The sequence below is a fragment of the Gavia stellata genome, chromosome 1, assembly GCF_030936135.1.
Source record: "Gavia stellata isolate bGavSte3 chromosome 1, bGavSte3.hap2, whole genome shotgun sequence".
NCBI lineage: Eukaryota > Metazoa > Chordata > Aves > Gaviiformes > Gaviidae > Gavia > Gavia stellata.
This window is the reverse complement of record NC_082594.1, coordinates 76275078-76300511: the sequence shown is the minus strand read 5'-3', so window position 1 is coordinate 76300511 and position 25434 is coordinate 76275078. Positions and strand designations below refer to the sequence as shown.

General features: G+C 44.0%; 1 protein-coding gene across 1 annotated transcript; it reads right to left on the bottom strand.

Annotated features, from left to right (window-relative positions):
* Positions 1-16906: 16906 nt before the first annotated feature.
* ASMT (acetylserotonin O-methyltransferase) lies at positions 16907-25028 on the bottom strand. Its single transcript, XM_059824621.1, has 8 exons — positions 24957-25028; positions 22984-23158; positions 21641-21770; positions 20725-20793; positions 20083-20201; positions 19154-19294; positions 17760-17882; positions 16907-17118 (listed from the first exon to the last, which is right to left on the bottom strand). Exons 1-8 carry the CDS (start codon positions 25026-25028, stop codon positions 16907-16909), a joined length of 1041 nt encoding a protein of 346 aa, XP_059680604.1.
* Between the last annotated feature and the right edge of the window lie 406 nt (positions 25029-25434).

Genomic DNA, 25434 nt, shown 5'->3' with positions numbered 1-25434 from the left:
TTTGCACTTTGCAGTGATTCAGAAGAGATGGGTCTGTTTGTCTCCCAGAGTCCTAATCTTTCCAGCTTTCCCTGTGCAGTCACAGGGTTTCACACCTGTACTAAAAGGTTAGAACTTGGCACTGGCAGAAGATAACTTTCTTCAAATTAAGCTCCAGCTTTAACTGAGACAATATGTTAAAACACCCAACTCTCTAGCTAAAGGAAAGCCTGTAGAACATTAACATTGCAGTGTCAAGCACTCCGAAGTGCGGAATATCAAAATTAAGGTAGTTTCTGCTTCTAGGACTTGGAGACCAGACCTTGACAGGGAAAAATTCCCTACTTATACTAGTTGTATACTTCTTACACTCTCTTAAGAAACTACACCAGTTGCTGCAGTCTCAACTAGCATTCAAGCCACATGCACAGACACTCACTTCCACCACCTCCTCCAAATGCTTCCTGCGCTAGGCATCTGGGCTATTGCAAGCTGTTCTTCACCAACTGATTTAAAGAAATAGCAGATGGCAAGTGGCAGAGAGATCCCTGATGAATAATTAGATCCTCCACTACTTCCCTCTGCCTCACAGCTGCTATTCCCTGGGCTCTCAAAAGTGTTACCAGTGCAGAAGTATCACTGCCATCCCAACGGTCATCAGGCTAGGCGGTGAAGTTCTCTTTTTCACAAGTTAATTTAAAGGAAATACAGCATCATTTTTCATACCAGCTTCCTCTGGACCTTCTTTGTGACTTGGCTTCTCCTTGGACCTGTCCCTGGACACTGCCTTACCCTTGAATTAATCACTTACCACCAAAGCTGCCATCCCCCAAAATTATCACAACAAAAGCCAATCTGGACTTGTGTTCCTCCAAGTCCAGTTCTTCACCCATAAGACTCTTTGCATGAAGCATGTTTTCCACAGATGAGATGATCCACAGCAAAAGGCCACCTTGACCCTCTGTCCAACTCCTGGTTAGAGAAAAACTGTCTTCAGGAGCAAGTTTTCCCCTGAAATCTGGTATTTGTAGCATATTCATACCCAGAAATCCAGTGCTTAAATCCTAAGGAGGATATGGAAGGATATTATTCGTCTAATAAGAAATCATACTACTGACCCTGTAAGTATCCAGGCCTTTTGTGAATGCTGCTCTATACCTTGCACCAATGTGTGTCACAGACTGTAGCAAAGGAAGGAAAAATACTTCATTTGCTAGTTTTTTTGTTTTTTTCATTTCCCACTTCAACTGTCATTGGATGCCCCTTCATTCCTACCCTTTAGGAGAGAATTATAGGTTCAAAAGTGACCGGTCACGAGGAGTTAGAATTTACTCCGTGCTACTTTAGTCCCCAGTGAACATGAGAAAAACGAACCTCACTACAACGAACAGTTTCATTTTGCAGGAAGCAAACAGAGTACAAATTAAAATTTATCTTTGTCAGGTATCATGTTAAACTTGGAAAGAATGGGGAAAAAACCTTAGGCAGAATCTGTGAACAGATCAGTAAGTATAAGTTGTCATATTTCTTTCATGGGTAATGTCTTATGGAGGAGGTTTTAATTTATTATTATTTTATTATTTTATTATTATTATTTTTAATTTATTTTTCCCATACTCAGACACACAATCCATATATGCGCAACAGTCAGTGATTCTCCTGACAATGCATCAGTTTACAAAAGAGTTGACTGCCTTAACTAAAAGCTAAGTTGATGGCTTGTCTCATTTCCCCACTTATGTATGCAAAAGGGCAGAAGAAAGAAGAGAGAATTATTTCCTTCCAAAAACAGCATCATAGAGTTTTCCAGTCCTCTTGACTTGAACCTCTCCGAAGCCAGCTGCCTCGAGGAGCTTGCTGTACTCTGCTGCTGTTCGCTCTTTTCCTTCTGTCTGGACCAACATATTCATCGAATACAGTTGGGTTTCTAAAGGCCCACTTTTATCTTCATTCAGAAGCGATTCAACCAGCAGCACTCCACCGCCTGGTTGAATAAAGAGAAATAAAACACATGCTGAGCTCTGAGAAGATGAGATCTTTTCCAGCTGAGTTATGAGATCTTAACCTTTAGTTTCAGGAAGAAGCAACCTCTACATTAAGTTGTATTTCAGCATCACAGAAGACAACGAAAAAATACATCGGAGTATGCCTCTGCCTGGCTACCGAGGTACTGATGTACCGGGGCTGAAGGGGATGCTATGGCTGGGATGGAGACTCCTGTTTCCCCCAGCTGAAATCCATAGGAGCTTGGTGATTTTGCTGAGAACTCAGCTCTGTAGGCAGTATTTTCAAAGCTCAAGGGTTCAATGTGATGCTTAATGGGATTTTTGCTATGATGTATACACTTGTCTAACAGCATAGTGTTATGCCATGTATCTGATGTTTCCTTCTGAGAGTAGTTATTTTAAAACAAAATACCACAAAACATTTAAGTGTTAATCCTTCTGAGAAAAATGCCTTTTAAAGAGCTTATGTAGTTGTCTCATACAGAAGGTACAAACATTGGTAGAGACATCAGCTAACCACTCTGTTAGATTTTATTACCTTGAAAAACATAAGTTCAAACAGATGGCAGCTGAACCTGCAGCACAAAGCCACTGCATGCTCTCTTCCCTTGGAGAAGGCTGAACCTCAGCTGATGTGGGCAGGGAACCCTTGCAGCCAGACACACAGACAGAGAGTTCAAGAGAGCAAAGTCTGATGAGAGGTAAGTGAACTACGTCACCTCCAGCCTAATGGTGACACTCTTAGTTGCCCCTGGGAACAAAACCCTGGGAATCATGACTTTGGCATTTGTAGTGTGCAAGGGGCCCCTGCAGACTAGCCTTCCTTGGCTTCCTCTTTCCACAGTTAGAAGGATGGGAAATGAAAAACAGAGCCACTAAACCAGGCACTGGGGAAGCAGTGATGGAGCCCATGAGGGAGCCTGATGAATCAGCAGCACTGGGACAGCAGTGTAAGAAGCTGCAGACAGTCTCTCAACATAATGGCACTGACTGAAGGGGAGGAGGAAAAGAGTCTGGCACTGGAAGAACGAATCAAGCAAGGCAAGAAAAAATGACAACCCTGCCACATACACAAGGGGATGGGCCACTGCTCAAACAAGTGAGACTCTGTAGAGAAAAACATTCAGCTTCTTCATGCTCTCACCACTCTCACATTTCTCTTTTTAACCCAACCAAATCAGTAAAACACTCCCTTTATTGCTGACAAGATTCTGAGATATGTCCTGCTTTCTATTGCTTTGTCCATCATATAACATAGAAGTTATTTTTCTTTTGAAAGCTTGTAAAAGACGACAGTTCAGAGACTTGTTAAAGAAGATCTACTGACACTCACCTCCCAGGTCATAGATCTGTGTGAAAGGGGAAAGGTCAAATGCAGCAAGAACATCTTTACCCCATATACCCCATATTGAGTTCTGGCCAGCCATGAATTTCAGCATCTCTTTTCAGCATTTCAGCATTAGTTTAATTTCGACACATGAATTTTTATTTCCTTTTTACATTGTGGAGCCTAAAACTGCACACAGTACTCGAGGTGAGGCCACATCAGTGCTGAGTATAGTGGAACAATCTGTTCTTTCAAGAGGTTAGCTATACTGTGCCTAATACACTCCATGATACAGTTGGCCATTTTGGCCACCAGGGCAAATTGTTTACTCATATTGAGCTTACCATCAACCAAAACCCCAGATCCCTTTCTGCACTCAAGCCTCTTGTACCCCAGTCTATAAGTACATTCAGGATTACACCGTTCCAGGTGCAGAATCTGGCATTTGTCCTTGTTAAATTTCATGCAGTTGATGATTGCCCAGTGCTCTAATCTATCAAGATGTCTCTGTAAGGCCTCTCCACCCTTGGAGAAATCAATGGTTCCTCCTAATTCAGTATCATCAGCAACCTCATTTAGTATCATCAGCAACCTCACTTACTATCGTCAGCAAATGATTTGGTAACATCTATGAGAGAGAAGACCCTTTTACCTTCAGTAAGAACATGGTTGAGATTATTTCTCAAAAATACGACATGAATGTGAATTTTGAAAGCACGGTAGATTGTAAATGACGAAAACTAAAACTGAAATTGAATAGAAGAATTTTATGCAAATGTGCATACACACAGGAAAACACCATCAGCAAACATTAAGGAAATTGAAACAACTGCCTGTCTGCCTTAAAGATACGCTGTCTGGAAGAGTGTCATTATAACACACTCTGTATTTACAGTCCCTTCCATCTGAAGGGATATAATATACCAGTGTAATCAAACTCAGCCTGCTGCATGGTAAGTTTGGGGAGGGAAGGAGATATTTGGAAAATCTTATTCTTTGCATGGTATGGCAGTGGGAGGCAGAGGCAACTGAAGTTAGCCCTCTGTTTCTCAAACTCCAAAAATGAAAAGTGAGAAGAAATCCCACCACCGAAGGAACCTTCCACATTTGAGGCAGCCAGACAGCAAGATCTCAGTTATATACCCCTGTGTTTTTAGAACCTCAGGCAGAGACAAGGTCTGCTCTTCCAAGCCTCCAAAGGTCAGAGAGGTCTCAATAAATGCAAAGTCTACCCTGAGGGATCAGGTCTGCCTTAGTTTTATCCTTTTGGACTTCTATCATGCCTATTTCAAGTTTAGTCAGTGTAGTATTAGGATGCTTTATTATGAACTCTTTTCTTCTCAGAGACATTAAGAGAGGCCCTTGAGCCCTTGAGCTCTTCCAGTCTTAGACATCTATCCAAGACTGAGTTCTATTTCTTACCTTTGAGACTAAAAATCCGCTGTTGTATTGCAAGATGACTTGAGGATAGTCAAGGTCTTCTGTGGAACTCATTTTCTTTCTGGACTGAGGCACAGATTCTCTGGTCCTCTTAATTTAAATAAGCTTCTTTCCACCAGGCACAGAGCACACCAGCTGATCCACTTAATCTTATTGTTTCTGAGAAACACACGGGTTACAAAACGTGTTAGCTAAGTTATTTGGCTTCAGTGGGTCTTTCGACCAGGTTCAGCTGTTTCTTTGGATCTTCCATCATCAAGTACAAGGCTAAAGCAGCAGTGCAGATTAAAGCTTGTACTGTCAGTTCAGTAGTCAGTTAACACACTGGTACTTCAGAAGCACTTGAAAGCTTATAACACGCAAAAGAGAAATCACTACAGAACAGCATCCAGAACCTGAACTCGGTGCAGTGCACCAGGAGTTCATAAACCGAAGCAGAGTCTTACTCAGGGCTTGATCCAAAGCAGCTTTACTCCATTGGGCTGGCTTTTTGACACTGGAAGACTTCCCAAAAAGAAACTGAAGGTAGCAGGGGATAGAGTTTAAGGAGAAGAAAAGACAATCTGTATTGATCGGACACGTGGCTTGGCCAGACAGGCGTGCTGATGAGCAGCCTGCAGAACATTACCAATACATTTTATCTCACTTCCTCTCCATTTCCCCAGGCTTGTTCAACTACCCCCTTTGATTCCTCCTTTTTCCTGTCTTTGGCCTCTAAATACGGTAAGTTTCCCACAATAATTCCCACAAGCCCACTTTAATTTCCTGTGATATTTATTCTCTCTCGTAAGCCCCCTGGTAATCTTGTTTCTGCCCTTCTTCTCAGCTACAAAGATCTGGTTGAACCTCTTCATGGCTTTGAGGGAATCCTTCAGTAGCTCCCCACTGAGTGTTCAGGGAGTTCTGACGTTTGGCACTGTCCTCCTCGATGCTTGTTTGCTCGCATTTTTGTACCTAGGTATGGTTTCTTACTGCTTCTGTCTCTTGCCTTTGTCTGTTAGGCTGAATGGCCCTTAACCAGCTATCTCAAAACCCAGGTATCCTTCCATTCCAGTTATCTACATATCCTTTACATTCAAATATGTACTAATATATACAACTCAGAAACAGTACCTATTCCCCAGGTTCTAACACCACAGGGTCTCCTGTGTTGCCAGAGTATACAGCGGGAATCACAGAATCACAGAATCATTAAGGTTGGAAAAGACCTGTAAGGTCATCAAGTCCAACCATCAACCCAACTCCACCATGCCCACTAAACCATGTCCCGCAATGCCACGTCCACACTTTCCTTGAATGCCCCCAGTGATGCCAACTCCACCACCTCCCTGGGAAGCCCGTTCCAGTGTTTCACCACTCTCTCAGTAAAGAAATTTTTCATAATATCCAGCCTGAACCTCCCCTGGCACAACCTGAGGCCATTTCCTCTTGTCCTGTTGCTAGTCACTTGGAAGAAGAGACCAACACCCACCTCTCTGCAACCCCCTTTCAGGTAATTGTAGAGAGTGATGAGGTCTCCCCTCAGCCTCCTCTTCTCCAGACTGAACAACCCCAGCTCTCTCAACAGCTCCTCATAAGACTTGTGCTCCAGACCCCTCACCAGCTTCGTCGCCCTTCTCTGGACATGTCAATGTCCTTCTTGTGGTGAGGGGCCCAAAACTGAACACAGTATTCAAGGTGCAGCCTCACCAGCACCGAGTACAGGGGCATGATCATTTCCCTAGTCCTGCTGGCCACACTGTTTCTGATACAAGCCAAGATGCCGTTGGCCTTCTTGGCCACCTGGGCACACTGCTGGCTCATATTCAGCCGGCTGTCAACCAGCACCCCCAGTTAGAAACATGTAGAGCTCCTCATCCTGGACAACATAGCCTGGAATCTGTGCAGCTTGCATTTAACAAGATGCAGTTTCTTCGAAGGAAAAGCCTGGACAACAGGTTTCAAGAACACAGCTACGGTAATAATGGACATCTTCCCCTGCTATCCCCACCGCAAGGATAGTGCATGATCATGGTTTCCACTTAGGAACTTCCTTCTCCACATGCACTAAGTGTGATTCTCAGAGTTCATTCATTTGGACAAATCTAGACCCACTCTCACTGATCATGCTACAGCTTTTTCAGTTCCTCAGATCCATTCCAAAGACAGTTCTACAGGAAAAGAAAGCTCAAAAACTTTTCACTAAGTCTCTGTCTTTTATCAGTTAAAGTAGAAAACAATGGACATCACTAGTACTTTCTTTTACCAGGCAATCCCTTGGGCTGCTAGCTTTTACGTGACAATAGTCATCCACAGAATTGCAGGGAACACCTGTTCTGCGCATGAAAAATCCTTGCTTAGGCAGTTAGCTGGCAGGTGGAGATTGCTGGTGGGGGTAACTGTGGTGCTACCACACCATTATCCCTTCATGTTGTCCTACAAATAGCCTAATTTCAAGGACAGCACTCCTGAGCACCCCATCCAGAGCAGGTAGCGTTCACTTTGCAGCTGCCACAGTGCGTATGTTGCCAGCTTAGCGAAGGATAAAAATACAATTCCAACCAGGCAGCCTTAGTCCTGCAAAAGGTTTAACCTACACCTATGGTAAAGCATTTGGTTGAGCTAATCTGCAAATTCATTGTGAGGCAGCAGGAGATATACTGAGAGGATAAGGCATGTGAGGGGATACCAGGTCAAATGGATTTTCTACACTGTGATTAAAGACAGAATGGTGCATACAATTTAAAAAAAGCCTCAAGAGCACAGTACCAAATGAAGTATAAAAAATAGAAGTACACTTCCTTTTAACAATAATAAAAAATACTTACACAGGTAAGAATACAAGACACCAGAGGGATCCACTCTGCACATCCAGTTCTGAACAAGTGTAAGTAGTGAGTAGTTTGGGTTCATTGCTGCTTTATAGCCTCCCTACAGACACCTCTGTAATGTGATCAGCCATGGGCAGCTGCACTAGTCTGTAACACTAGTCTGCACATTTTCAAATTTTGCTGTAAAATCGTTTCTACCCACCTGTTGAGGTTGCGTTTATCTCTAATTGATCATCTGTGATTTCAGTTTATACCCCTGGGCCCTCTGGAGTTATCCTGTGCTTGTACTTCTGGAGCCTTTGACAAAACTGGAGGGGCTGGGTTCAGCAGCACTCAGGGTGTGACTTCCTGATGACTAATGTTTCATTAGCAAAACTAGTCAAGCGTTCACCTCTGTTCTACAGCTGTTGAATAGTTTACACTCCAAAAATAATGGTCCATTAGCAGACGGATGGACAGATGCAGAGTTAAAGTTTTGGTAATCACATTCTACCCATAGTGATTAATTGGGGCATTGTGACTTGCGCATCATCAAAATTGCTTTACTGCAATGGTATGCAGATGGAAGACATCCACAGACCTCACATTTCAGGGGTTGGCATCGCTATCTCAGGAAAAAAGCTGTTTTCTAAGTTACCTGGTATGAATTCGGACTCATGGACAAGCTTAATACTTCTGGTGGAATTACTTGTGCTTGAGGATTTCCTGCACCTTCAAGGATTTCCTTCCCCATCTGTACCCCTGGGGCTCCCATGCCAGGACATGTCAGGACAAATGGTGACTCCAGCTTTTCAAATGCCAGGCTACCTGAGGGGAACAAAATGTACAGGCTGGGTATGCAGAACACCCAATCATTTCTGGTAAAGTGTGGTTTTCGACTTAGTGTGGTTTTATCATTAAAAAGTCACAAGGTACAGTACACAAGATACATTTTTTTTCCACAATGACAAGGTACCTTTTGCATCGGAGTAATTCTTTAGAGTCATGCATAGCTGCAGACATTTTTCTAGAACAGAAACACTGTGATCACACATTTCTGAAAATAACCATTTTGCTCCATAATAACAAATGAACTTCTCTATCAAACTGATTTATGTTTACCTGTGACACACTCACACAGTGTGTTGCTTATTGATATATGCTCACAGGTGAGGAAAGTCTGGTTTCCATCAGCTGCTATTTCCTACCTTTCTTGGGCCCATTATTTTAAAATAGTTGCTACGGAACACTTTGCAAATGTACGGTCTTTCCCAGCCACCGTGTTGTAAAGCTACACTTACTGGCATGCAATCTTCCAGTGTACAGGTTATCATAGAGGACATTTCCATACTTAATTGATTTGCATTTGCTTCTTGGAAATAATGAAGCTTGCATATTAGCACACTACGGAGGTAATATTCCAGCCAGGATCTTCACGTTTGTATAATGTTTGATGTTCGTGAGGACACAGCCTTTGACAAGCAGCAGTAATCCACCTCAGTCAGTGCTAAAACTTGTATCATTTCATAGAGCTGTGTGGAACCTTTGACCACATCATTGATCATCAGTGAGAATTTATTCCAAACGGGACGTAGGTCTGTGCTATTCATGATACCCCCCACTATGCCTAAATTTCCATAAAGAACTTAGGCCACTGTCTCTCCCTTTCTTTCCTCCAAAAGTGGAAGACTTTCAAACTCCCTGTGGTGGTTTTGAATAGCTGGGTTTCTCCCCACAGAATTAGACTTCCATCTAAAATTTTAATTGATTATTTTATTCCCTGAACTTCACTGAGTCTATTAAAAGGTCATGAACATCATGTGGTTCACATCAAAATTGCTATCCTTCCTGTAATACAGCAAATAAGGAAAATATACCCAGGGAATGGCTAGCTGTGGGGACCCCAGTTTCATGAAGTTTAGATAGGCAACATCAAGGTAGTTCCAAATTTTTTATTTTACAGTACCCAGGGTAAAGATTGACCACCCTGTAGGTCATTTTACATTCCAGTGGAGTTGGGGTTTTTTTTTATGTCATGTTTGCTAATTTTTACACTTCATTTAGCACACAAGTCATTAATGTGAAACAACTCAGGATATTCCCACCCAAACAAAGGTTGGGAATCACTTATACAAAAAGGTACTGTTGTATTTATAATTTCAGCATCGTAGCTAAAACACCTGATTCTCTGTCTACAACCTCTTGAGCTGTAAATGCCCAACTTAGATGAAAAGGCTTTTTGAGGGATCTGCGTGTCAGCAGGGGTCTGTGCTAAAACAAAATTACTCCATGTAGCTTCTGTATTACTTTTCTTCTGTGCATGAGTAACCCAAATGGGGTTTAATCCATCCATATTTGGACACACAGAATCACAGGATGTCTGAGGTTGGAAGGAACCTCTGGAGGTCATCTGGTCCAGTCCCCCTGCTCAAGCAGGTCCACCTAGAGCTGGTTGCCCAGGACCATGTCTAGGCAGCCTTTGAATATCTCTAGGGTGGGAGACTCTATCACCTCTCTGGGCATCCTGTGCCAGTGCTCAGTCACCCTCGCAGTAAAAAAGTGTTTCCTGATGTTCAGAGGGAACCTCCTGTGTTTCAGTTTGTGCCCATTGCCTCTGGTCCTGCCACTGGGCAGCACTGAAAAGAGCCTGGCTCCATCTTCTTTGCACCCTCCCTGCACACAAAATACTTGTATTGGGTTTGCATGGCAACGTTTTGGTAGCAGGAGGGGCTACAGGGGTGGCTTCTGGGAGAAGCTGCTAGAAACTTCCCCTATGTCTGATAGAGCCAATGCCACCCGGCTCCAAGACGGACCTGCCGCTGGCTAAGGCTGAGCTAATCAGCAACAGTGGTAGCGCCTCTGTGATAACATATTTAAGAAGGGGGGGAAAAACTGGGAAACGGCAGCCAGGGAAGAGAGGTGTGAGAATACGTAAGAGAAACAACTCTGCAGACACCAAGGTCAGTGAAGAAGGAGGGGGAGGCAGTGCTCCAGGTGCCGGAGCAGAGATTCCCCTGCAGCCCCTGGTGAAGACCACGGTGAGGCAGGCTGTGTCCCTGCAGTCCATGGAGGTCCACGGTGGAGCAGATATCCACCTGCAGCCCAGGGAGGACCCCACGCTGGAGCAGGTGGATGCCCAAAGGAGGCTGCGGCCCCATGGAAAGCCCACACTGGAGCAGGCTCCTGGCAGGACCTGTAGACCCGTGGAAAGAGGAGCCCACACTGGAGCAGGTTTGCTGGCAGGACTTGTGACCCCGTGGGGGACCCACGCTGGAGCAGTCTGTTCCTGAAGGACTGCACCCCATGGGAAGGACCCATGCTGCAGCAGTTCATGAAGAACTGCAGCCGGTGGGAAGGACCCACGTTGGAGAAGCTCGTGGAGGACTGTCTCCTGCGGGAGGGACCCCACGCTGGAGCAGGGGAAGAGTGTGAGGAGGAAGGAGTAGCAGGAACGACATGTGATGAACTGACCGCAACCCCCATTCCCCGTCCCCCTGCACCGCTCAGGGGGAAGAGGTAGAGAAAATTGGGAGTGAAGATGAGCCCGGGAAGAAGGGAGGGGTGGGGGGAAGGTGTTTTTTAAGATTTGGTTTTATTTCTCATTATCCTACTCTGATTTTGAATGGTGATAAATTAAACTAATTTCCCCAAGTCAAGTCTATTTTGCCCATGATGGTAATTGGCCAGTGATCTCCCTATGTCCTTGTCTCGACCTATGAGCCTTTCGTCATATTTTCTCTCTCCTGTCCAGCTGAGGAAGGGGAGTGAGTGAGCGGCTGTGTGGTGATTAATTGCCGGTTGGGACTAAACCACGACAACACTCCTTCTTGCCAATTAGACATCCTTCCCCTCAGCAGCTGTAACACTGGAGCCTTAACATTTACTCCTACACATACTAATGCTATCACTTGTATTGCCTTTTTAGCCTCCTTTGGTGTCCAAGGCTGTTGAATGCCACTTCTGACAGCAAAAGGCCTGAAAGAAATGTTTTTATAGTAGTATTATATTACCTAGTCTGCAACTAAAAATTAAATCCTACCAACATTTCAGTGTTTCCATACGAGATTTTTTTTTTTTTTTTTTTTAAATGCTTTTAATAAGCATTAAGAGGTGAACTGTTTTGTTGCTCTTTGGTATCCTTAGCATTCATATCACAGCCTGGAACTGCAGTCTTCCTTTTGTGCTATAAATGCTGAAATAAGAAATCAGCAATGTGTCCTGCTGGCACTGCTTCATTTATCACACCAAAGGTTTATTGATCGAAGACTGTATTCCATTTCAAAAAGCATCACCTGTTTTAAAGCTACAAGATATGGAGCAGGATAATGACTAAATATGTACCTTTCTAACGACATAAACCTTAAGTCATTCTCAAAACCCACCCTGAGATGCTGGAAAGAAATGCTGAGTTTTACCTGCTTTTAGTCGGCTCCTGACAGTCTGATTGCACTAATAGGTAACACACAGACATATTTCCTATTTTAAGAAATCCGTCTCATCCTGTTACAATCAAATTGCTTTTGGCAAGCCTGGACACAGGTACTGCACCCTTTCAGAGGCTGCCAGGTGTGAGAACATCCAGTTCTTCAGAAACACGCTGACCTTCTGGAAGCCGCTCTACTGGCAGCCTCGCAGAAGACACTGTACTCGAGGAGTCAGTGGTCTTGGACAGGCCGCCTCTGCTCTACTGGGCCTCGCACTTAGGGCTTGAGAAGCCCGTATGCTATTAAGGTAATCTGTAACGTACAATATCTCTGGGAAAGGTAAGCTGCACGTGGATCAAGGGGTGGAACGTACTGATCCCGACCGGGAGCCCGTTGCACGTTTAGGAGGCGGTGACCCACATCCCAGCTAAGCTGGGCAGGCGCAGGCCTATGCTGCTCCGTGCTGCAGGCCCAGGGTGGTCTGCAGGCCCAGGGTGGTCTGCAGGCCCAGGGTGGTCTGCAGGCCCGTGCTGTGCCGCGCACGTCCCCCGGCTGCGGGATGAGCGCAGACAGCTCGCCCTAACAGGAGCCTGCAGGCAGCTCCCACTCCATGCCCGCGATTACACCGCCTGCGTGGTCTTGCCTTTGTCTAACGGTGCAGCCACAAGTTCTCGTGAGAACACCCTTTTTCTTGTACAAAAATTATATAATAACTCAAATGACCCAAAATGAGGCGCTTACCTCCATGGGCAGGATCTGTACAACACACTGTGGGAAAATCCAGCTGGGCTCCATCAAATGCTGCATCAACATGTGTGCCTGGCATCTGAAGGGGCGTAAGATTTACTCGCTATCTACATTCCTCCTCTTATTCTGTCTTATTAAAACAGTTATTTTATTAAGCCATTTGTTTCAGGCCTTCCTTACCGAGATCCAGAAATCACCTCCCACCGTCTTTTCTCACCTCACCCCCCACCCCCAGTGTAGAACATTCTTCATAACCCTTCTGGAGCTTCATTGTTGCTCTTTCCCAAAACTAAGCTGGTTTGCAATAAGGCTTTTTTGAGGGGCTAAAGCGTTAGAGGGGAGAAATATGCAGAATTTGTGGGGATAAACACACACGCACTTATAGCAGCACACACAGTCCAGGATAACTGGTGGGCAGGACCCAGGTCCCTCGAGGGGGCTCTAGGAGCAGGCAGGAGGCGGGTGGAAGGAGGGAGGAAGGGAGGGAGAGCTGGACCCTGGAGCCAGCAGGAAATCGGGGGACATGTGCCTGGTTCCCACTGCTCCACAGTGCTTCTGCAACCACAGCTCCTGTGGTGACAGTTTCTCACCCCTCTCCTCTTTCTTTGAGGTCTCCTTTGGGGAGGTGTTGCTAGGCAGCACTCAGCCCCCAGCCTCCGCCTGATCCAGCTGCAGACTGGGCTGTTGTTTTTCTAGGCAGAGGTTCCTGGTGGAAAGCACACTGTGATCTTGTGTTGGTGTTCAGCTGCTCTGATATGGCATCACATCTGACCCTTAAAAGTAATTTAAATACCAATGATCTTCAAATTCTGCAATCACCATTCTGCACTTCATTCATTTCCATCTTTACCCCAGGTAATGATGAATCACTCCTGTTCTTTAAAGACCCAGCATCTTTGAATCTTGATACAGCTAAAAGGCACGTTAGGACCAGGTCTGCATCTTGCCTATTCAAGTTGTGCTCAAGCCACTCACTGGTAAGTTAATGACATGCAGAGCACGTCCTGAATCAACTCATTGCAGAAGTACTGTATTTGGGGAATTTGTTTTGACAAACCAAAACAGCCTGCTCATGCTTTTTTTCAAGTCAAAGTCAGAATTAACACTGACACCAGCTGAGACAGGAATTCTCTCACTTGTCAAGATTATATCATGTGTCAGTTGATACACACAGCTGCAGCACGCTGACCATGACTGGCTTGTCTACTGGCTCAGGAAGCAGTACAGCCACATGAGCAACCACCAGTCCATGGGCATGCAACTTTTTCGGGGGAAAAAGTGTCAGAGAAAGTCCAGACAGGAGTTTTGGTTTTTCTCCCCAGCATACTTCATTGGCTGTTTGGTACAGTCAAAGCAACAAAATAATTTCTCTGAACGTCTGTTTTTGTGGGGTGTGGGGGGAATCAACAAAGACCTGGTCAGCCTCATTTCATTATTTGTGTTTGTGCCTGGATGATGCAGGATGTAACACCTCGCTTTTCTGGAAAGCAAGCAAGCATTCAGAACACATTACTCACAGGCTGCAGCTCTTGGCAAAGTCACCTTCATGCCACATAACTCGCAGGTAGGGAACACTGCACAGAGACTGCAGCTTGCAAGGGAACTCTCCAAAACCACTTGCCCCAACTCCTGCAATACCCTGTCAATATCTACAGGGTGAGATCCTGCTTGGGCATAAACTCACTACCTGCACAGTGGCTCATGAATTGTGCCCTGTTGCTTTTAAGAATGAGAAGGACCGTTATCTTGTGATTTGATTTTGATATCACAAGACATGACAAAAGGCCAACTTTTCCCTACTGAGGCTACTTTCTCCCTATGCTCCTCCTATAATCAAAGGAGCGGGAGGCTCCTGCAGATGGCTACTGAGAAGACAGTCTCAGGATTCTCTAGTACCCAGCTTAATGTGCAAATCCAATTAGTGTTCAAGCCACAACTGCAGAGTGTGACTTTCAGGTACTTTCTTGTCGCATTAAAGGACTGAGCAATTTGGCAGAAAATAAACCCCCTTGCGTTCCAGCTTGTCCTCAGATATCAGAGGGCCCGAGGGTGCCCAGGCTTAGATTCTGAGTGATGCCCAATTTCCTGTATTACAAGTCCGATCGTGTTCTTTATATATATATATATACACACACATATATATATAATCCCAACGATTACGGATGCACTTGTAACTCCATACACTTTCAGCCTAGCTGCATTGCATGAACTATCACGGCCACCCTTAAGGAATTTGGGCACATTTAATGAGAACTCTTACGGCTAGATTAATGAATAGTGTAGTTTATTAAAGCAACAGATGCACAAGTCCTTTTGGATTGGTGGTGATAGAACTACTGCCCACAAAGATGGTACAAATAGCAAGAATATGAGTAATATAGCCTGGCTATAAACGCATTAGATCACAAAGGTTTCTAAATGTCCCGGGGGAACACTTGGTATAGCCAAGTATTAATATGAATAATATAGCCTGGCTACAAGCATGCTAGATTACAAAACAACTCTATAGAGGTTTCTAAATCTCCCAGGGAAACACTTGGTATAGCCAAGTGTTAATATGAGGAATATGGCCGGCTCCAAGTGCATTAAATCATAAAACAACTCTATAGAGGTTGCTAAATCTCCTGGGGGGAGTACTTGGCATAGCCAAGTGTCCAAATCTTACCCAAAGGCATCCCTATTGGGGGGGAAGAGAGGTTCAGCCCGTCGACTGATTCCAGATGTCAGAGCAGGTCTGCAATGGTATCTTCCCTAACATGCCTCCACTCTCAAGCCTTTTTATACTACTTTTGCTTTACAGGTGGAGCTTGAGTGACTCTAGTGATATATTTCTTTGTTGTAATTGGTGTCAAAGTTTCTCACTTTGCTTTTAAATGTATAGACCAAGAAAAGTTCAGAGCGCAGGCTCAGTGAGGGGTGGTCGCACCTTGGAGGTGGGTAGCTTTGGGATGGAGGTGTGCTTTTTAGCATTATAATGAGTTTATAATGAGTATTTTGTCAAAAGGTGACAGACTGTGGGCCCATTCCCAGGTACTCCACTACACACACTAAATAGGTTATTGTATCTTTGTCCTATAGCATTGTCTTTGACCAGGTACATATCCTAGTTATCAGGGTGAGTCTCCATCTCATTGTTCCATAGTACCTTCCAGGTTCCATCTTATCACAGAGCCTGGCCACTCCGCTCTACCCTCCGTACAGTTTCTCTTAGAGTCAGCACACCAAGCTCCCCTGGTGTTGCCAGCACCTAAGGTAGCCTAGGGAACTTTTGTGGGATGGAACTCTTGCATGACTGCCACACTCCACCCTGAAAGTTTCTTCAGTGTTGTACCTTTCCTAAAAATGCAAATAGAGATTCAATTTCTAAGCCACCTCCAGCAATAATTCCACACTTCTCCATATCTTTCTCACTCCAGTAATCTGCAATTCTGCTTCCAAGAACTGTGTGGGTTATGGCAGGTTGTGCTTGACCAAATGATTTTAAGAACTAGCAAGAGGCATGCAATAAGGAGTTCCCCAGTGCATAACTGAATGACTTGGCTACATCATTCTCCCTCTTAGCTGTCGTCTCAGGGCCTGCACTGTAAAGAGCATCACTGGGCTCCAGCCAGTCATCAAGCTACAAGATCCTTTTTTGTAACTTAAATCAAAATCTAGAGGAAATAAAAAATTAATATATTTTTTCATGCCACACTCCCCAAGGCTCAGATAGGATTTCTCCTGGAACTCTGAAAAGACTAACCACAGGAGACATAATTTAGTCTGTTTATACTATATCATTTCCCCAGGAATTAAAATGCAGGTAACAGAGCTCAGTACAGTGATCAGTTTTATTTTGCGGGAATCCAAGTAAAAATTCAGCTTTGTTTTTTTCAGATACAGTGTTAAAATTGGAAAGAATAAAAAAAATCTGAAGCAGGCACACAGCACATTTCTTTTGTGGATTATTTAATGTGGAACAGGTGTTGATTTCCTTCTCTCCCTTCCAGAGCCAAAGGCAAGCCCTAATCAGGCTGCCAGGTTTACAATCCATGCACGCTCAAGGTGTATCATCAGTGATTCTCCTGACAATGTATCAGCTTACAAAAGAGTTGACTGCCTTAACTAAAAGCTAAGTTGACGATTGTCATCTAGGAAAAGAACACCACATTTCTCCACTTATTCTATCTTGTTAAGTACATAAAGGAGGTACTATTATTTCCTTCCAAAAACAGCGTCATAGAGTTTTCCAGTCCTCTTGACTTGAACCTCTCCGAAGCCAGCTGCCTCGAGGAGCTTGCTGTACTCTGCTGCTGTTCGCTCTTTTCCTTCTGTCTGGACCAACATATTCATCGAATACAGTTGGGTTTCTAAAGGCCCACTTTTATCTTCATTCAGAAGCGATTCAACCAGCAGCACTCCACCGCCTGGTTGAATAAAGAGAAATAAAACACATGCTGAGCTCTGAGAAGATGAGATCTTTTCCAGCTGAGTTATGAGATCTTAACCTTTAGTTTCAGGAAGAAGCAACCTCTACGTTAAGTTGTATTTCAGCATCACAGAAGACAACAAAAAAATACATCGGAGTATGCCTCTGCCTGGCTACCGAGGTACTGATGTACCGGGGCTGAAGGGGATGCTATGGCTGGGATGGAGATTCCTGTTTCCCCCAGCTGAAATCCATAGGAGCTTGGTGATTTTGCTGAGAACTCAGCTCTGTAGGCAGTATTTTCAAAGCTCAAGGGTTCAATGTGATGCTTAATGGGATTTTTGCTATGATGTATATACCTGTCTGTCTAAACAATTCCCCAAATCCCCAGTCCTTATACCTGAATATGTTGAAAGAGGAATCCCTGTGGAGAAGGAGATTAAAACTGGAAAACAGATAATGAGAACTTAGACCAGGCCCTATTTGTCTCAGCTGCACACAGCTGGCTTAGGAAAGCAAAATACTACACCAAGAAACACCTGCACCAAATCTCTGCCACCTGAATTGAGCATCGAGAGTGGTCTGCTTCATGTAACTGGTGGGCAAGTGTCTCCCTGCTCTTCAAGAGCTTACACCTACCAGGTTTGCAAGCCTTGTGGACTTTTGCCAGCAGCTGCCTGCATTTGTCGTCTTCCCAATCATGCAGTATCTTGGATAAAATATACAGTTCAGCTTCTGGAATTGAATCATTAAAGAAGTCTCCTGTAAAGCAAGAATACATGTATTACACAACCCCCAAAACACAGAGCGCTAAGTCTAGCAAATATTTTCAGTTCTGTCCAGCTCTAAAGACTCTGGGCTTGCCATGTCCATAACCCACATCAGACAGCAACAAAGTTACCAGGTAAAAGTCCTCTGTGGCACTGCATAGGGGATTTTGTTTGGTCTCAAGAAGGTCTGAAATGTTTAAAAGCAGCAGCTCATCTGAAACAGCCTTTGATGCACAGGAAAGCATTTGAGTCTAAGTTTTTTCCAATGACAGGTATTCAGATTCATAAAGCATTAAGAAGAGGAGACAGTTTCTTATGATTTCTGTTGCAGAAAAAAGGAAAGAATTTTCCCTTATCTAAGCAAATTTTCGAAGACCTTCAGTAACCACAGAGCTACATTATAAATCCATAAGGAAAAAATACACATCTCTCACCTCCTAGCACTAGCTTCATCATCATGTCTTTCGTTCAGCACCTGGTGTACTGCATTCAGATTTTTCACTCTGCCTCTTACTTTGTCATTTGCACTCCCACTTCTTTGCACCACTGGCACATGTAACATTTCCTGTGTTTCTCCATCTTTGGTTTTATATACTCCCTTCCTTCCTCAAGGCTTCTTTCCTCTCTCTGAGCTTCAAGCAATATTAAGTCATTCCAACACTTTGAAGGCTTTTGTAAATGTTAAAAATTACATCTCCCTACACTCATTTTCATCATAGATGGTGCAAAGATCATGCAAGATCTACAGCCTGGGCAAGAGGAATATGGGCTAGCTCACCCACATTCAAAGCTTGAAATATCTTAGGACTTGAAAGTCAATCAATCATGACCAGAGAAGGAAAACCCTTTGCTCAGAGCAGGCCTGGCATCCCACACATCTGCCAAGAGGTCTGTACAGGAGAAAAGGGAGAGTGAGGAAGATTTATAACATGGCATGGCAGTTTTTCAAAATTGCAGGACTTTTTTTTTGTTAAAGTACCCTTGTTCTGAAGAGATCAAATAGTTCTGTTCAGGAGTAAAGAGCTTCTGGGTTGCTGAATAACAGAGTCATGTCTCTGAGAGAAGGTAGCTGCAGGTGCACAACTGGGACAGCCCTGCAGTAGCAATGAATTGCAGACCTGGGCTGGGGAAGCTGCAGTATGGGACACTCTGCCCACATAAGGGGCAGCTGGAGACCTGAGCCTCCAGTATGGTACCTCTGAGCAGAGACAAGGGGCTCAGGAGCAACATCTGTGACAACACTACACTGCTGTCCACACTTACCTTCATGGAAAGCGATCCGACGCTCCTCAGGGGGAATAAATTGCTCCTTGGCCACTTGCACGACTTTGGGCAGGTCATAAATTGTGACCATGGAATTTGGGTACAAAGAAACACACTCCCGGGCCAAAGCTCCTCCACCTCCTTTGGGGAGAGCAAAAGAAGGTCAGTGCTGATATAAAAGCAACCTGCTCAGCAACACCCCCATGAAGTGATGCAGGCAATGGTGCATTCAGCCTCATGGCAGCTGGCTAGGTACATTTGCTCCCCACGTGTTGCTGAAAGCGAAGAGGAGGGACAGAAGAGGCCACCATCTCTGTTTGTTCTGCAGGACTCCCACAGGCCCCCAGCACCCAGGCCTATGGGGTCAACCCCAGCCCTTACAGCTCTTAGGCACCCCCTCAGCCAGACCCAGCTGTGGATGCTGGAAGGTGGGAAATGAAAAACAGAGCCACTAAACCAGGCACTGGGGAAGCAGTGATGGAGCCCACGAGGGAGCCTGACTGGTCCCATGAAACCTGGCAGCGCTCAGCAGCACTGGGACAGCAGGGTGCTGCAGGGTAAAAGGCTGCAGACAGTATCTCAACTTAACGACACTGACTGAGGGGGAGGAGGGAAAGAGTCTGGCACTGGAAGAATGTATCAAGCAAGGCAAGAAAAAATGACAAACCTGCTACGTACACAAGGGGATGGGCCACTACTCAAACAAGTGAGACTCTGCAGAGAAAAACATTCAGCTTCCTCATGCTCTCGCTACTCTCACATTTCTCTTTTTAACCCAACCAAATCAGTAAAACACTCCTTTTATTGCTGAGATATGTCCTGCTTTCCATTACTCTGCCCATCATATAACATACGAGTTACTTTTATTTTAAGAGCTTGTAAAAGATGACAGTTCAGAGGCTTGTTAAAGAAAATCTGCTGACGCTCACCTCCCAGGTCATAGATCTGCGTGAAAGGGGAAAGGTCAAATGCAGTAAGAACATCTTTGCCACATATACTCCATACTGAGTTCTGGCCAGCCATGAATTTCAGCATTTCTTCTTCTGATCTAGTAATGCAAACAGACACAGCACATAGGAATCACCAAGGATATTTTAAGTTACCTTTTCTATCATATAACCATTATTACAAGTTTTAGCTTAAGCACTAATCTCTGTTTTTATTGACACTGAATACCTTCTCTTTGCATATAAACCTACCTTGAGTCTTACTGTAGCAGAAGGGTATAGCTATGCATTCATGCATTTAAATAGGGAATTATGACTAGCAAAGTCCAACAGTGTATTACACTGCTAATTCTCAGGCTTCCAAGGGGTTTTTTTTCTTCAACTACCATTGCCGCTGTGCCAGAGACCTGTGATATATTTTTCAGAATAGGAAATTATATGCTTCTATTCAAAATATCAGACAGTGTCCCAGTAATGGATATTGTTGAGAAAGGAAAATACTGTATGACAGTTCTGATGACTGGGATTCTCACATCATCATATTTAATTGTCCTGAGCCATAATTAAGAACATTAATTTTATCTAGAATAAGAATAAAATTTCTATAAATATACTAATGATTACCTGTACATTGCTCCAAAAGGGTCTTTAGATGAAATGCCAAAAGCTCTTTCATATTGGTTTCTTCCTTCCCTAAAATACAACCAAAAAAAGCATAGGAGCGTGGGTTTCTTTTTCTTTTATCCAAACACACCTCGGGGCTGTAGTTTCAGCTAGTTCATGACTGTGGAAGGTGCTCAACTTTGTACAGAATATATGCCAGCCTGTTTGTAATGGCTGTAAAGGCACCCTCACTTGCCACCCCAAAATATGCTGATATATTTCTCAACCTTTCACAAGAATGACTGGTTCTTTTCAAGGCCAGGCTGGACAGGGCTTTGAGCAACCTGATCTAGTGGAAGGTGTCCCTGCCCATGGCAGGGCAGTTGGAACTAGATGATCTTTAAGGTCCCTTCCACCCCAAAGCATTCTATGATTCTATGATTTATGGGAACACATTTCAGGTAAGGGTGCGAGACTGGTGCAGTCATCACCATCACACACACCATATTTGATCATCAGTTGCACGGACTGAACAAGTGAGACTCCAGCCCCATATTAAACTACTCCTATATACCTTTGCAACAGAAGTATCCTTAGTCATCATTACTCATAATTTACTTTGTTGATGCTTCCTCAAGTAAAAGCCACTGTAATGATCAAGTGCTTTCCTGAAGGTCAAACACACAGAAATCTGATTCCTAGATCACCTCTACCATCAGAAGGAAAAGGAAAACAACACCACACACAAATGGAAAACACGAAAAAACAAAACCACATATTGGCTGCGTTAACAGCCGAAATGATCTCTTGGATTTTCTTTCTGGGAATCAGCCAGCATGTTCATTGTGCCCTTCCCCAGAAACACACCACTCTGAGAGCAGCCACACAGATGCGGCAAAGCAGTCTGCAACAGGCAGCGCACAACACTCCTCCTTACCTCACAGCGTCAGCGAGGTAGTGCCAGCACAAGTAGACTGTATTGGAGTAATACATCATAATGTGATACTGAGACTTGGGACTTGATTTTGTAAGGTAGATGTTGGAAATCTCTGTGTTTCTGTAGAGGGCTAAAGGGTGAAATAAATGTATTTACTAACATGTATGATATATTACCTTGCCAAGCCTGTCATACAGCATGGTACTTATCACCAGAAGATGTCTATATGATCAAAGACACAAACACATTGATTCTAGAATCAATCCTTCCACTGCAATCAGCAGTGGGTCAGGGCTGCTGAAATGTGTGTTGCCCCATTCAATCTTACTAAACACCATCTACCTACACTTACTCCAGCACCAAACATTTCTTTCCAGAAGAGCAAAAGGAATGCTTTATGACTGTCATCATTTATCTGTAGACTTCTACTATCAGAGGAAGTTTTGGGTATGCTCTATTTAAATGAAAAGCCCTTGCAGACAAGCCTTTTTTTCTGATCAACGCGGTCAGCAAGTGGGAGACAAGTCCCCAAAACATCATGCCAACCACACCTACTCTCTCTCAGTTCACTGGGACAGGACCTTCTGCAGACAGATGATCATCCAAAAGACTCATAGACATCTCCCCTGCTTCCTCCAATGCATCTGCAGTGGCATCACTCACCCATAGGACTGGCATACAAAAGGAATATAAAAAATAGATCCTGCTCTCCCTAAATTCATTGGGCAACTACTGTAAGCCCTTAAACGATGCAAGGCAACACAAGTCAGAGCAGGGGACACAACTTGTAAGACTCTGGCTAGTCCTGACCAGCTGTCTGATGGCCACAGATCCCTTCTGACCACGTGGACTCAACATCTCTGATGCAAGGGCAAACTTACATCACCTCTCAGTTCAGATCAGCAACCTAACAAAATACCTCACACGGTGGTAAAACCCCAAAGAAAAATCAAAACGTGTTTTTAAATCATGCTGTTGCCCATCCACCCTAACATTTTGTTTTAAGGTTTAAGATCATGCCCACACCTCAGAGTTTTCTTGAGACCTGCTCTGCAAAGACTCTGAATACCTTCTCTAAGGTCACCTGAGGCTCTTGCACAAAGAAGTTTAGGGATATAGAGCACTTCACCTGGGTTTTACTTTACACCTTTAATCATGCTGCCATTTGCTGCTTCTCTTTCAGCTGAAGAGGGGATGGTGTTCTCAAGCAATTCTCTCCTCCTCCCAGCTATAGTAACTGGCCTAACACTAGATACCACCTCTCCCCACACACCTCACCTCACTTTCAAAACCATCAGAGGTTTAAGTCTTTTAGCTTCTTCCTCTTCTTCTGCCTTTATTACCTCCTTCTTGTGTCAGCTCTACTGCCAAGAGCTTCAATCCCACACAGGCATCCAGCAGTCTTTCCATCCCCATGGTGCTGGTACCCAAGTGCGCAGCAATGGCGTCTGAAGACAGAGGCTCTCCTGACTCCAGCAGGAGATCAAACACACCCAACTCACAGGCAGTGAACATAACCTCGGGGTAAGGAAAGGCAGGAGTGAGGGATCAGGTGAAAGCTACAAAGCCTATTGCATTTCTAAAGCTGCTTTGTTGGAGGAAATACACACTTTTTCCACGTAAAATCATATTTCAGATGAACAAGCCCAATGATTAAACTGAAGTTTCTTTGAACACAGATACCATACAGTGCTTGTAGTGCACCTTTTTCATTTCTTTTCCTTTTCTGGTGAAGCCAGACGATGTTTTTAGTTCACAAAGGTTCACATTTAGAGACCAGGTTTTTGGTGTGAATATTCCCATCTCTTCCTTAGTTTCAGAGCACATTCTCACAGTCTCTCTTGCTTTTTGCCTGGAGAGCACAAAGGCAAGACTGTGTGGTGGTGGATTTTCTGTTGTTGTTTTTGTTCTTTAACAAAGGATCTAATGTATGCTCCAGTGAACCCTGGAGAGTCTCCTGTGGCTTGCAACAGGGAGGAATATCCTATTTTCAGGGACTGACGTGCATGACTACAGTGGTCTCCCTGAGGCAGGGGGGTTCCTCTCAGCCAAAAGGAGTGCCTCATTCAGGCCAGCAGAATTGCCCTGTCTTTTTATAGTGAAGGAAGGTGTGTAACATCTCCAGGAAGAACCCTCAACCTTCAGACAGACATACGTAACCACACATAAGAAGAACGTCCTTTTTCAGCTGTACACAGTCCAGTTTACAAGTATTAGCCTATTTCTCTGGCCACACAAACACTCCTAAAACAGTAAAAAAGGCATCAACTCAGTTGACTGCCTGTATCTACAATGATTTGATAAAGTCCACAGGAAGCTCCTTTTACCCTCAAGTAAGAACATGGTTTAACCAAAATTGAGATCATTTCTCAAAAACATAGTACCAGTGTTAATTTGGAAAGCATTGGGCACTCCTCTTTCTCACCAAACAAAAGGATTTTTCATTATCCATTTTTCCCCTCTTTACTGTCAGCTCTGCCTTTCAGGAGCCTTAGGATGCAGCAGTATTTGAAAAACCCAGAGAGCATTCCTTCCATTTCCATGTTGGCCAGAGGTGCAGCAAGGGAAAATAGGAAAGGTAACTAAATAGTAAATGAGGAAAAAATCTCCACTGCACTGGATATGATGAATTTATACCCATGTGCTTACACACACAGAGAGGCAAATAACATCAGTAAACAATAAGGAAAATGGAACTACTAGTTCTACCTTTGTGCTTTAATCAAATGCTGTTTGGAAAAGCAGTCATTATACCAGACTCTTTCTTTCACCTGAAAAGAGGCAAGACACAGAAGTTCAAGCTCAGCCTTCTGCATAATACATATGGACAAACCATGGGAGAGGGAAGGAAATTCTTTGAGAAGACATTTGAAAAATCTTGTTCTTTGCATGGTTTAACAGGGAGAGAAAAAAGCAGTTCAAGGCAGCTCTCCGTTTCTCAAACTCCAAAAATGAAAAGTGAGAAGAAATCCCACCACCGAAGGAACCTTCCACATTTGAGGCAGTCAGACAGCAAGCTCTCAGCTATAAACCCCTGTGTTTTTTATAAAGCCTCATGCAGAGACAAGGTCTGCATTCCAAGCCCCCAAAGGTCAGAGGGGTCTCAATAAATGCTAAGTCTGCCCTGAGGGGTCAGGTCACTTTCAAATCTCTTCTCTTTTCAAATTTCTTTCCTGCCTAGAAGAGCAGACAGGATGCTTTCATATGAGATGGTTTTCATTCCAAAGACTTACATTCAGGACCTAAAGTGAGATTCTTGAATATTTCTGTCTGCATACTCTTAGACATCTATCCAAGACTGAGTTATATTTCTTACCTTTGAGACTAAAAATCCGCTGTTGTATTGCAAGATGACTTGAGGATAGTCAAGGTCTTCTGTGGAACTCATTTTCTTTCTGGACTGAGGCACAGATTCTCTGGTCCTCTTAATTTAAATAAGCTTCTTTCCACCAGGCACAGAGCACACCAGCTGATCCACTTAATCTTATTGTTTCTGAGAAACACACGGGTTACAAAACGTGTTAGCTAAGTTATTTGGCTTCAGTGGGTCTTTCGACCAGGTTCAGCTGTTTCTTTGGACCTTCCATCATCAAGTACAACGCTAAAGCAGCAGTGCAGATTAAAGCTTGTACTGTCAGTTCAGTAGTCGGTTAACACACTGGTACTTCAGAAGCACTTGAAAGCTTGTAACATGCAAAAGAGAAATCACTACAGAACAGCATCCAGAACCTGAACTCAGTGCAGTGCACCAGGAGTTCATAAACCGAAGCAGAGTCTTACTCAGGGCTTGATCC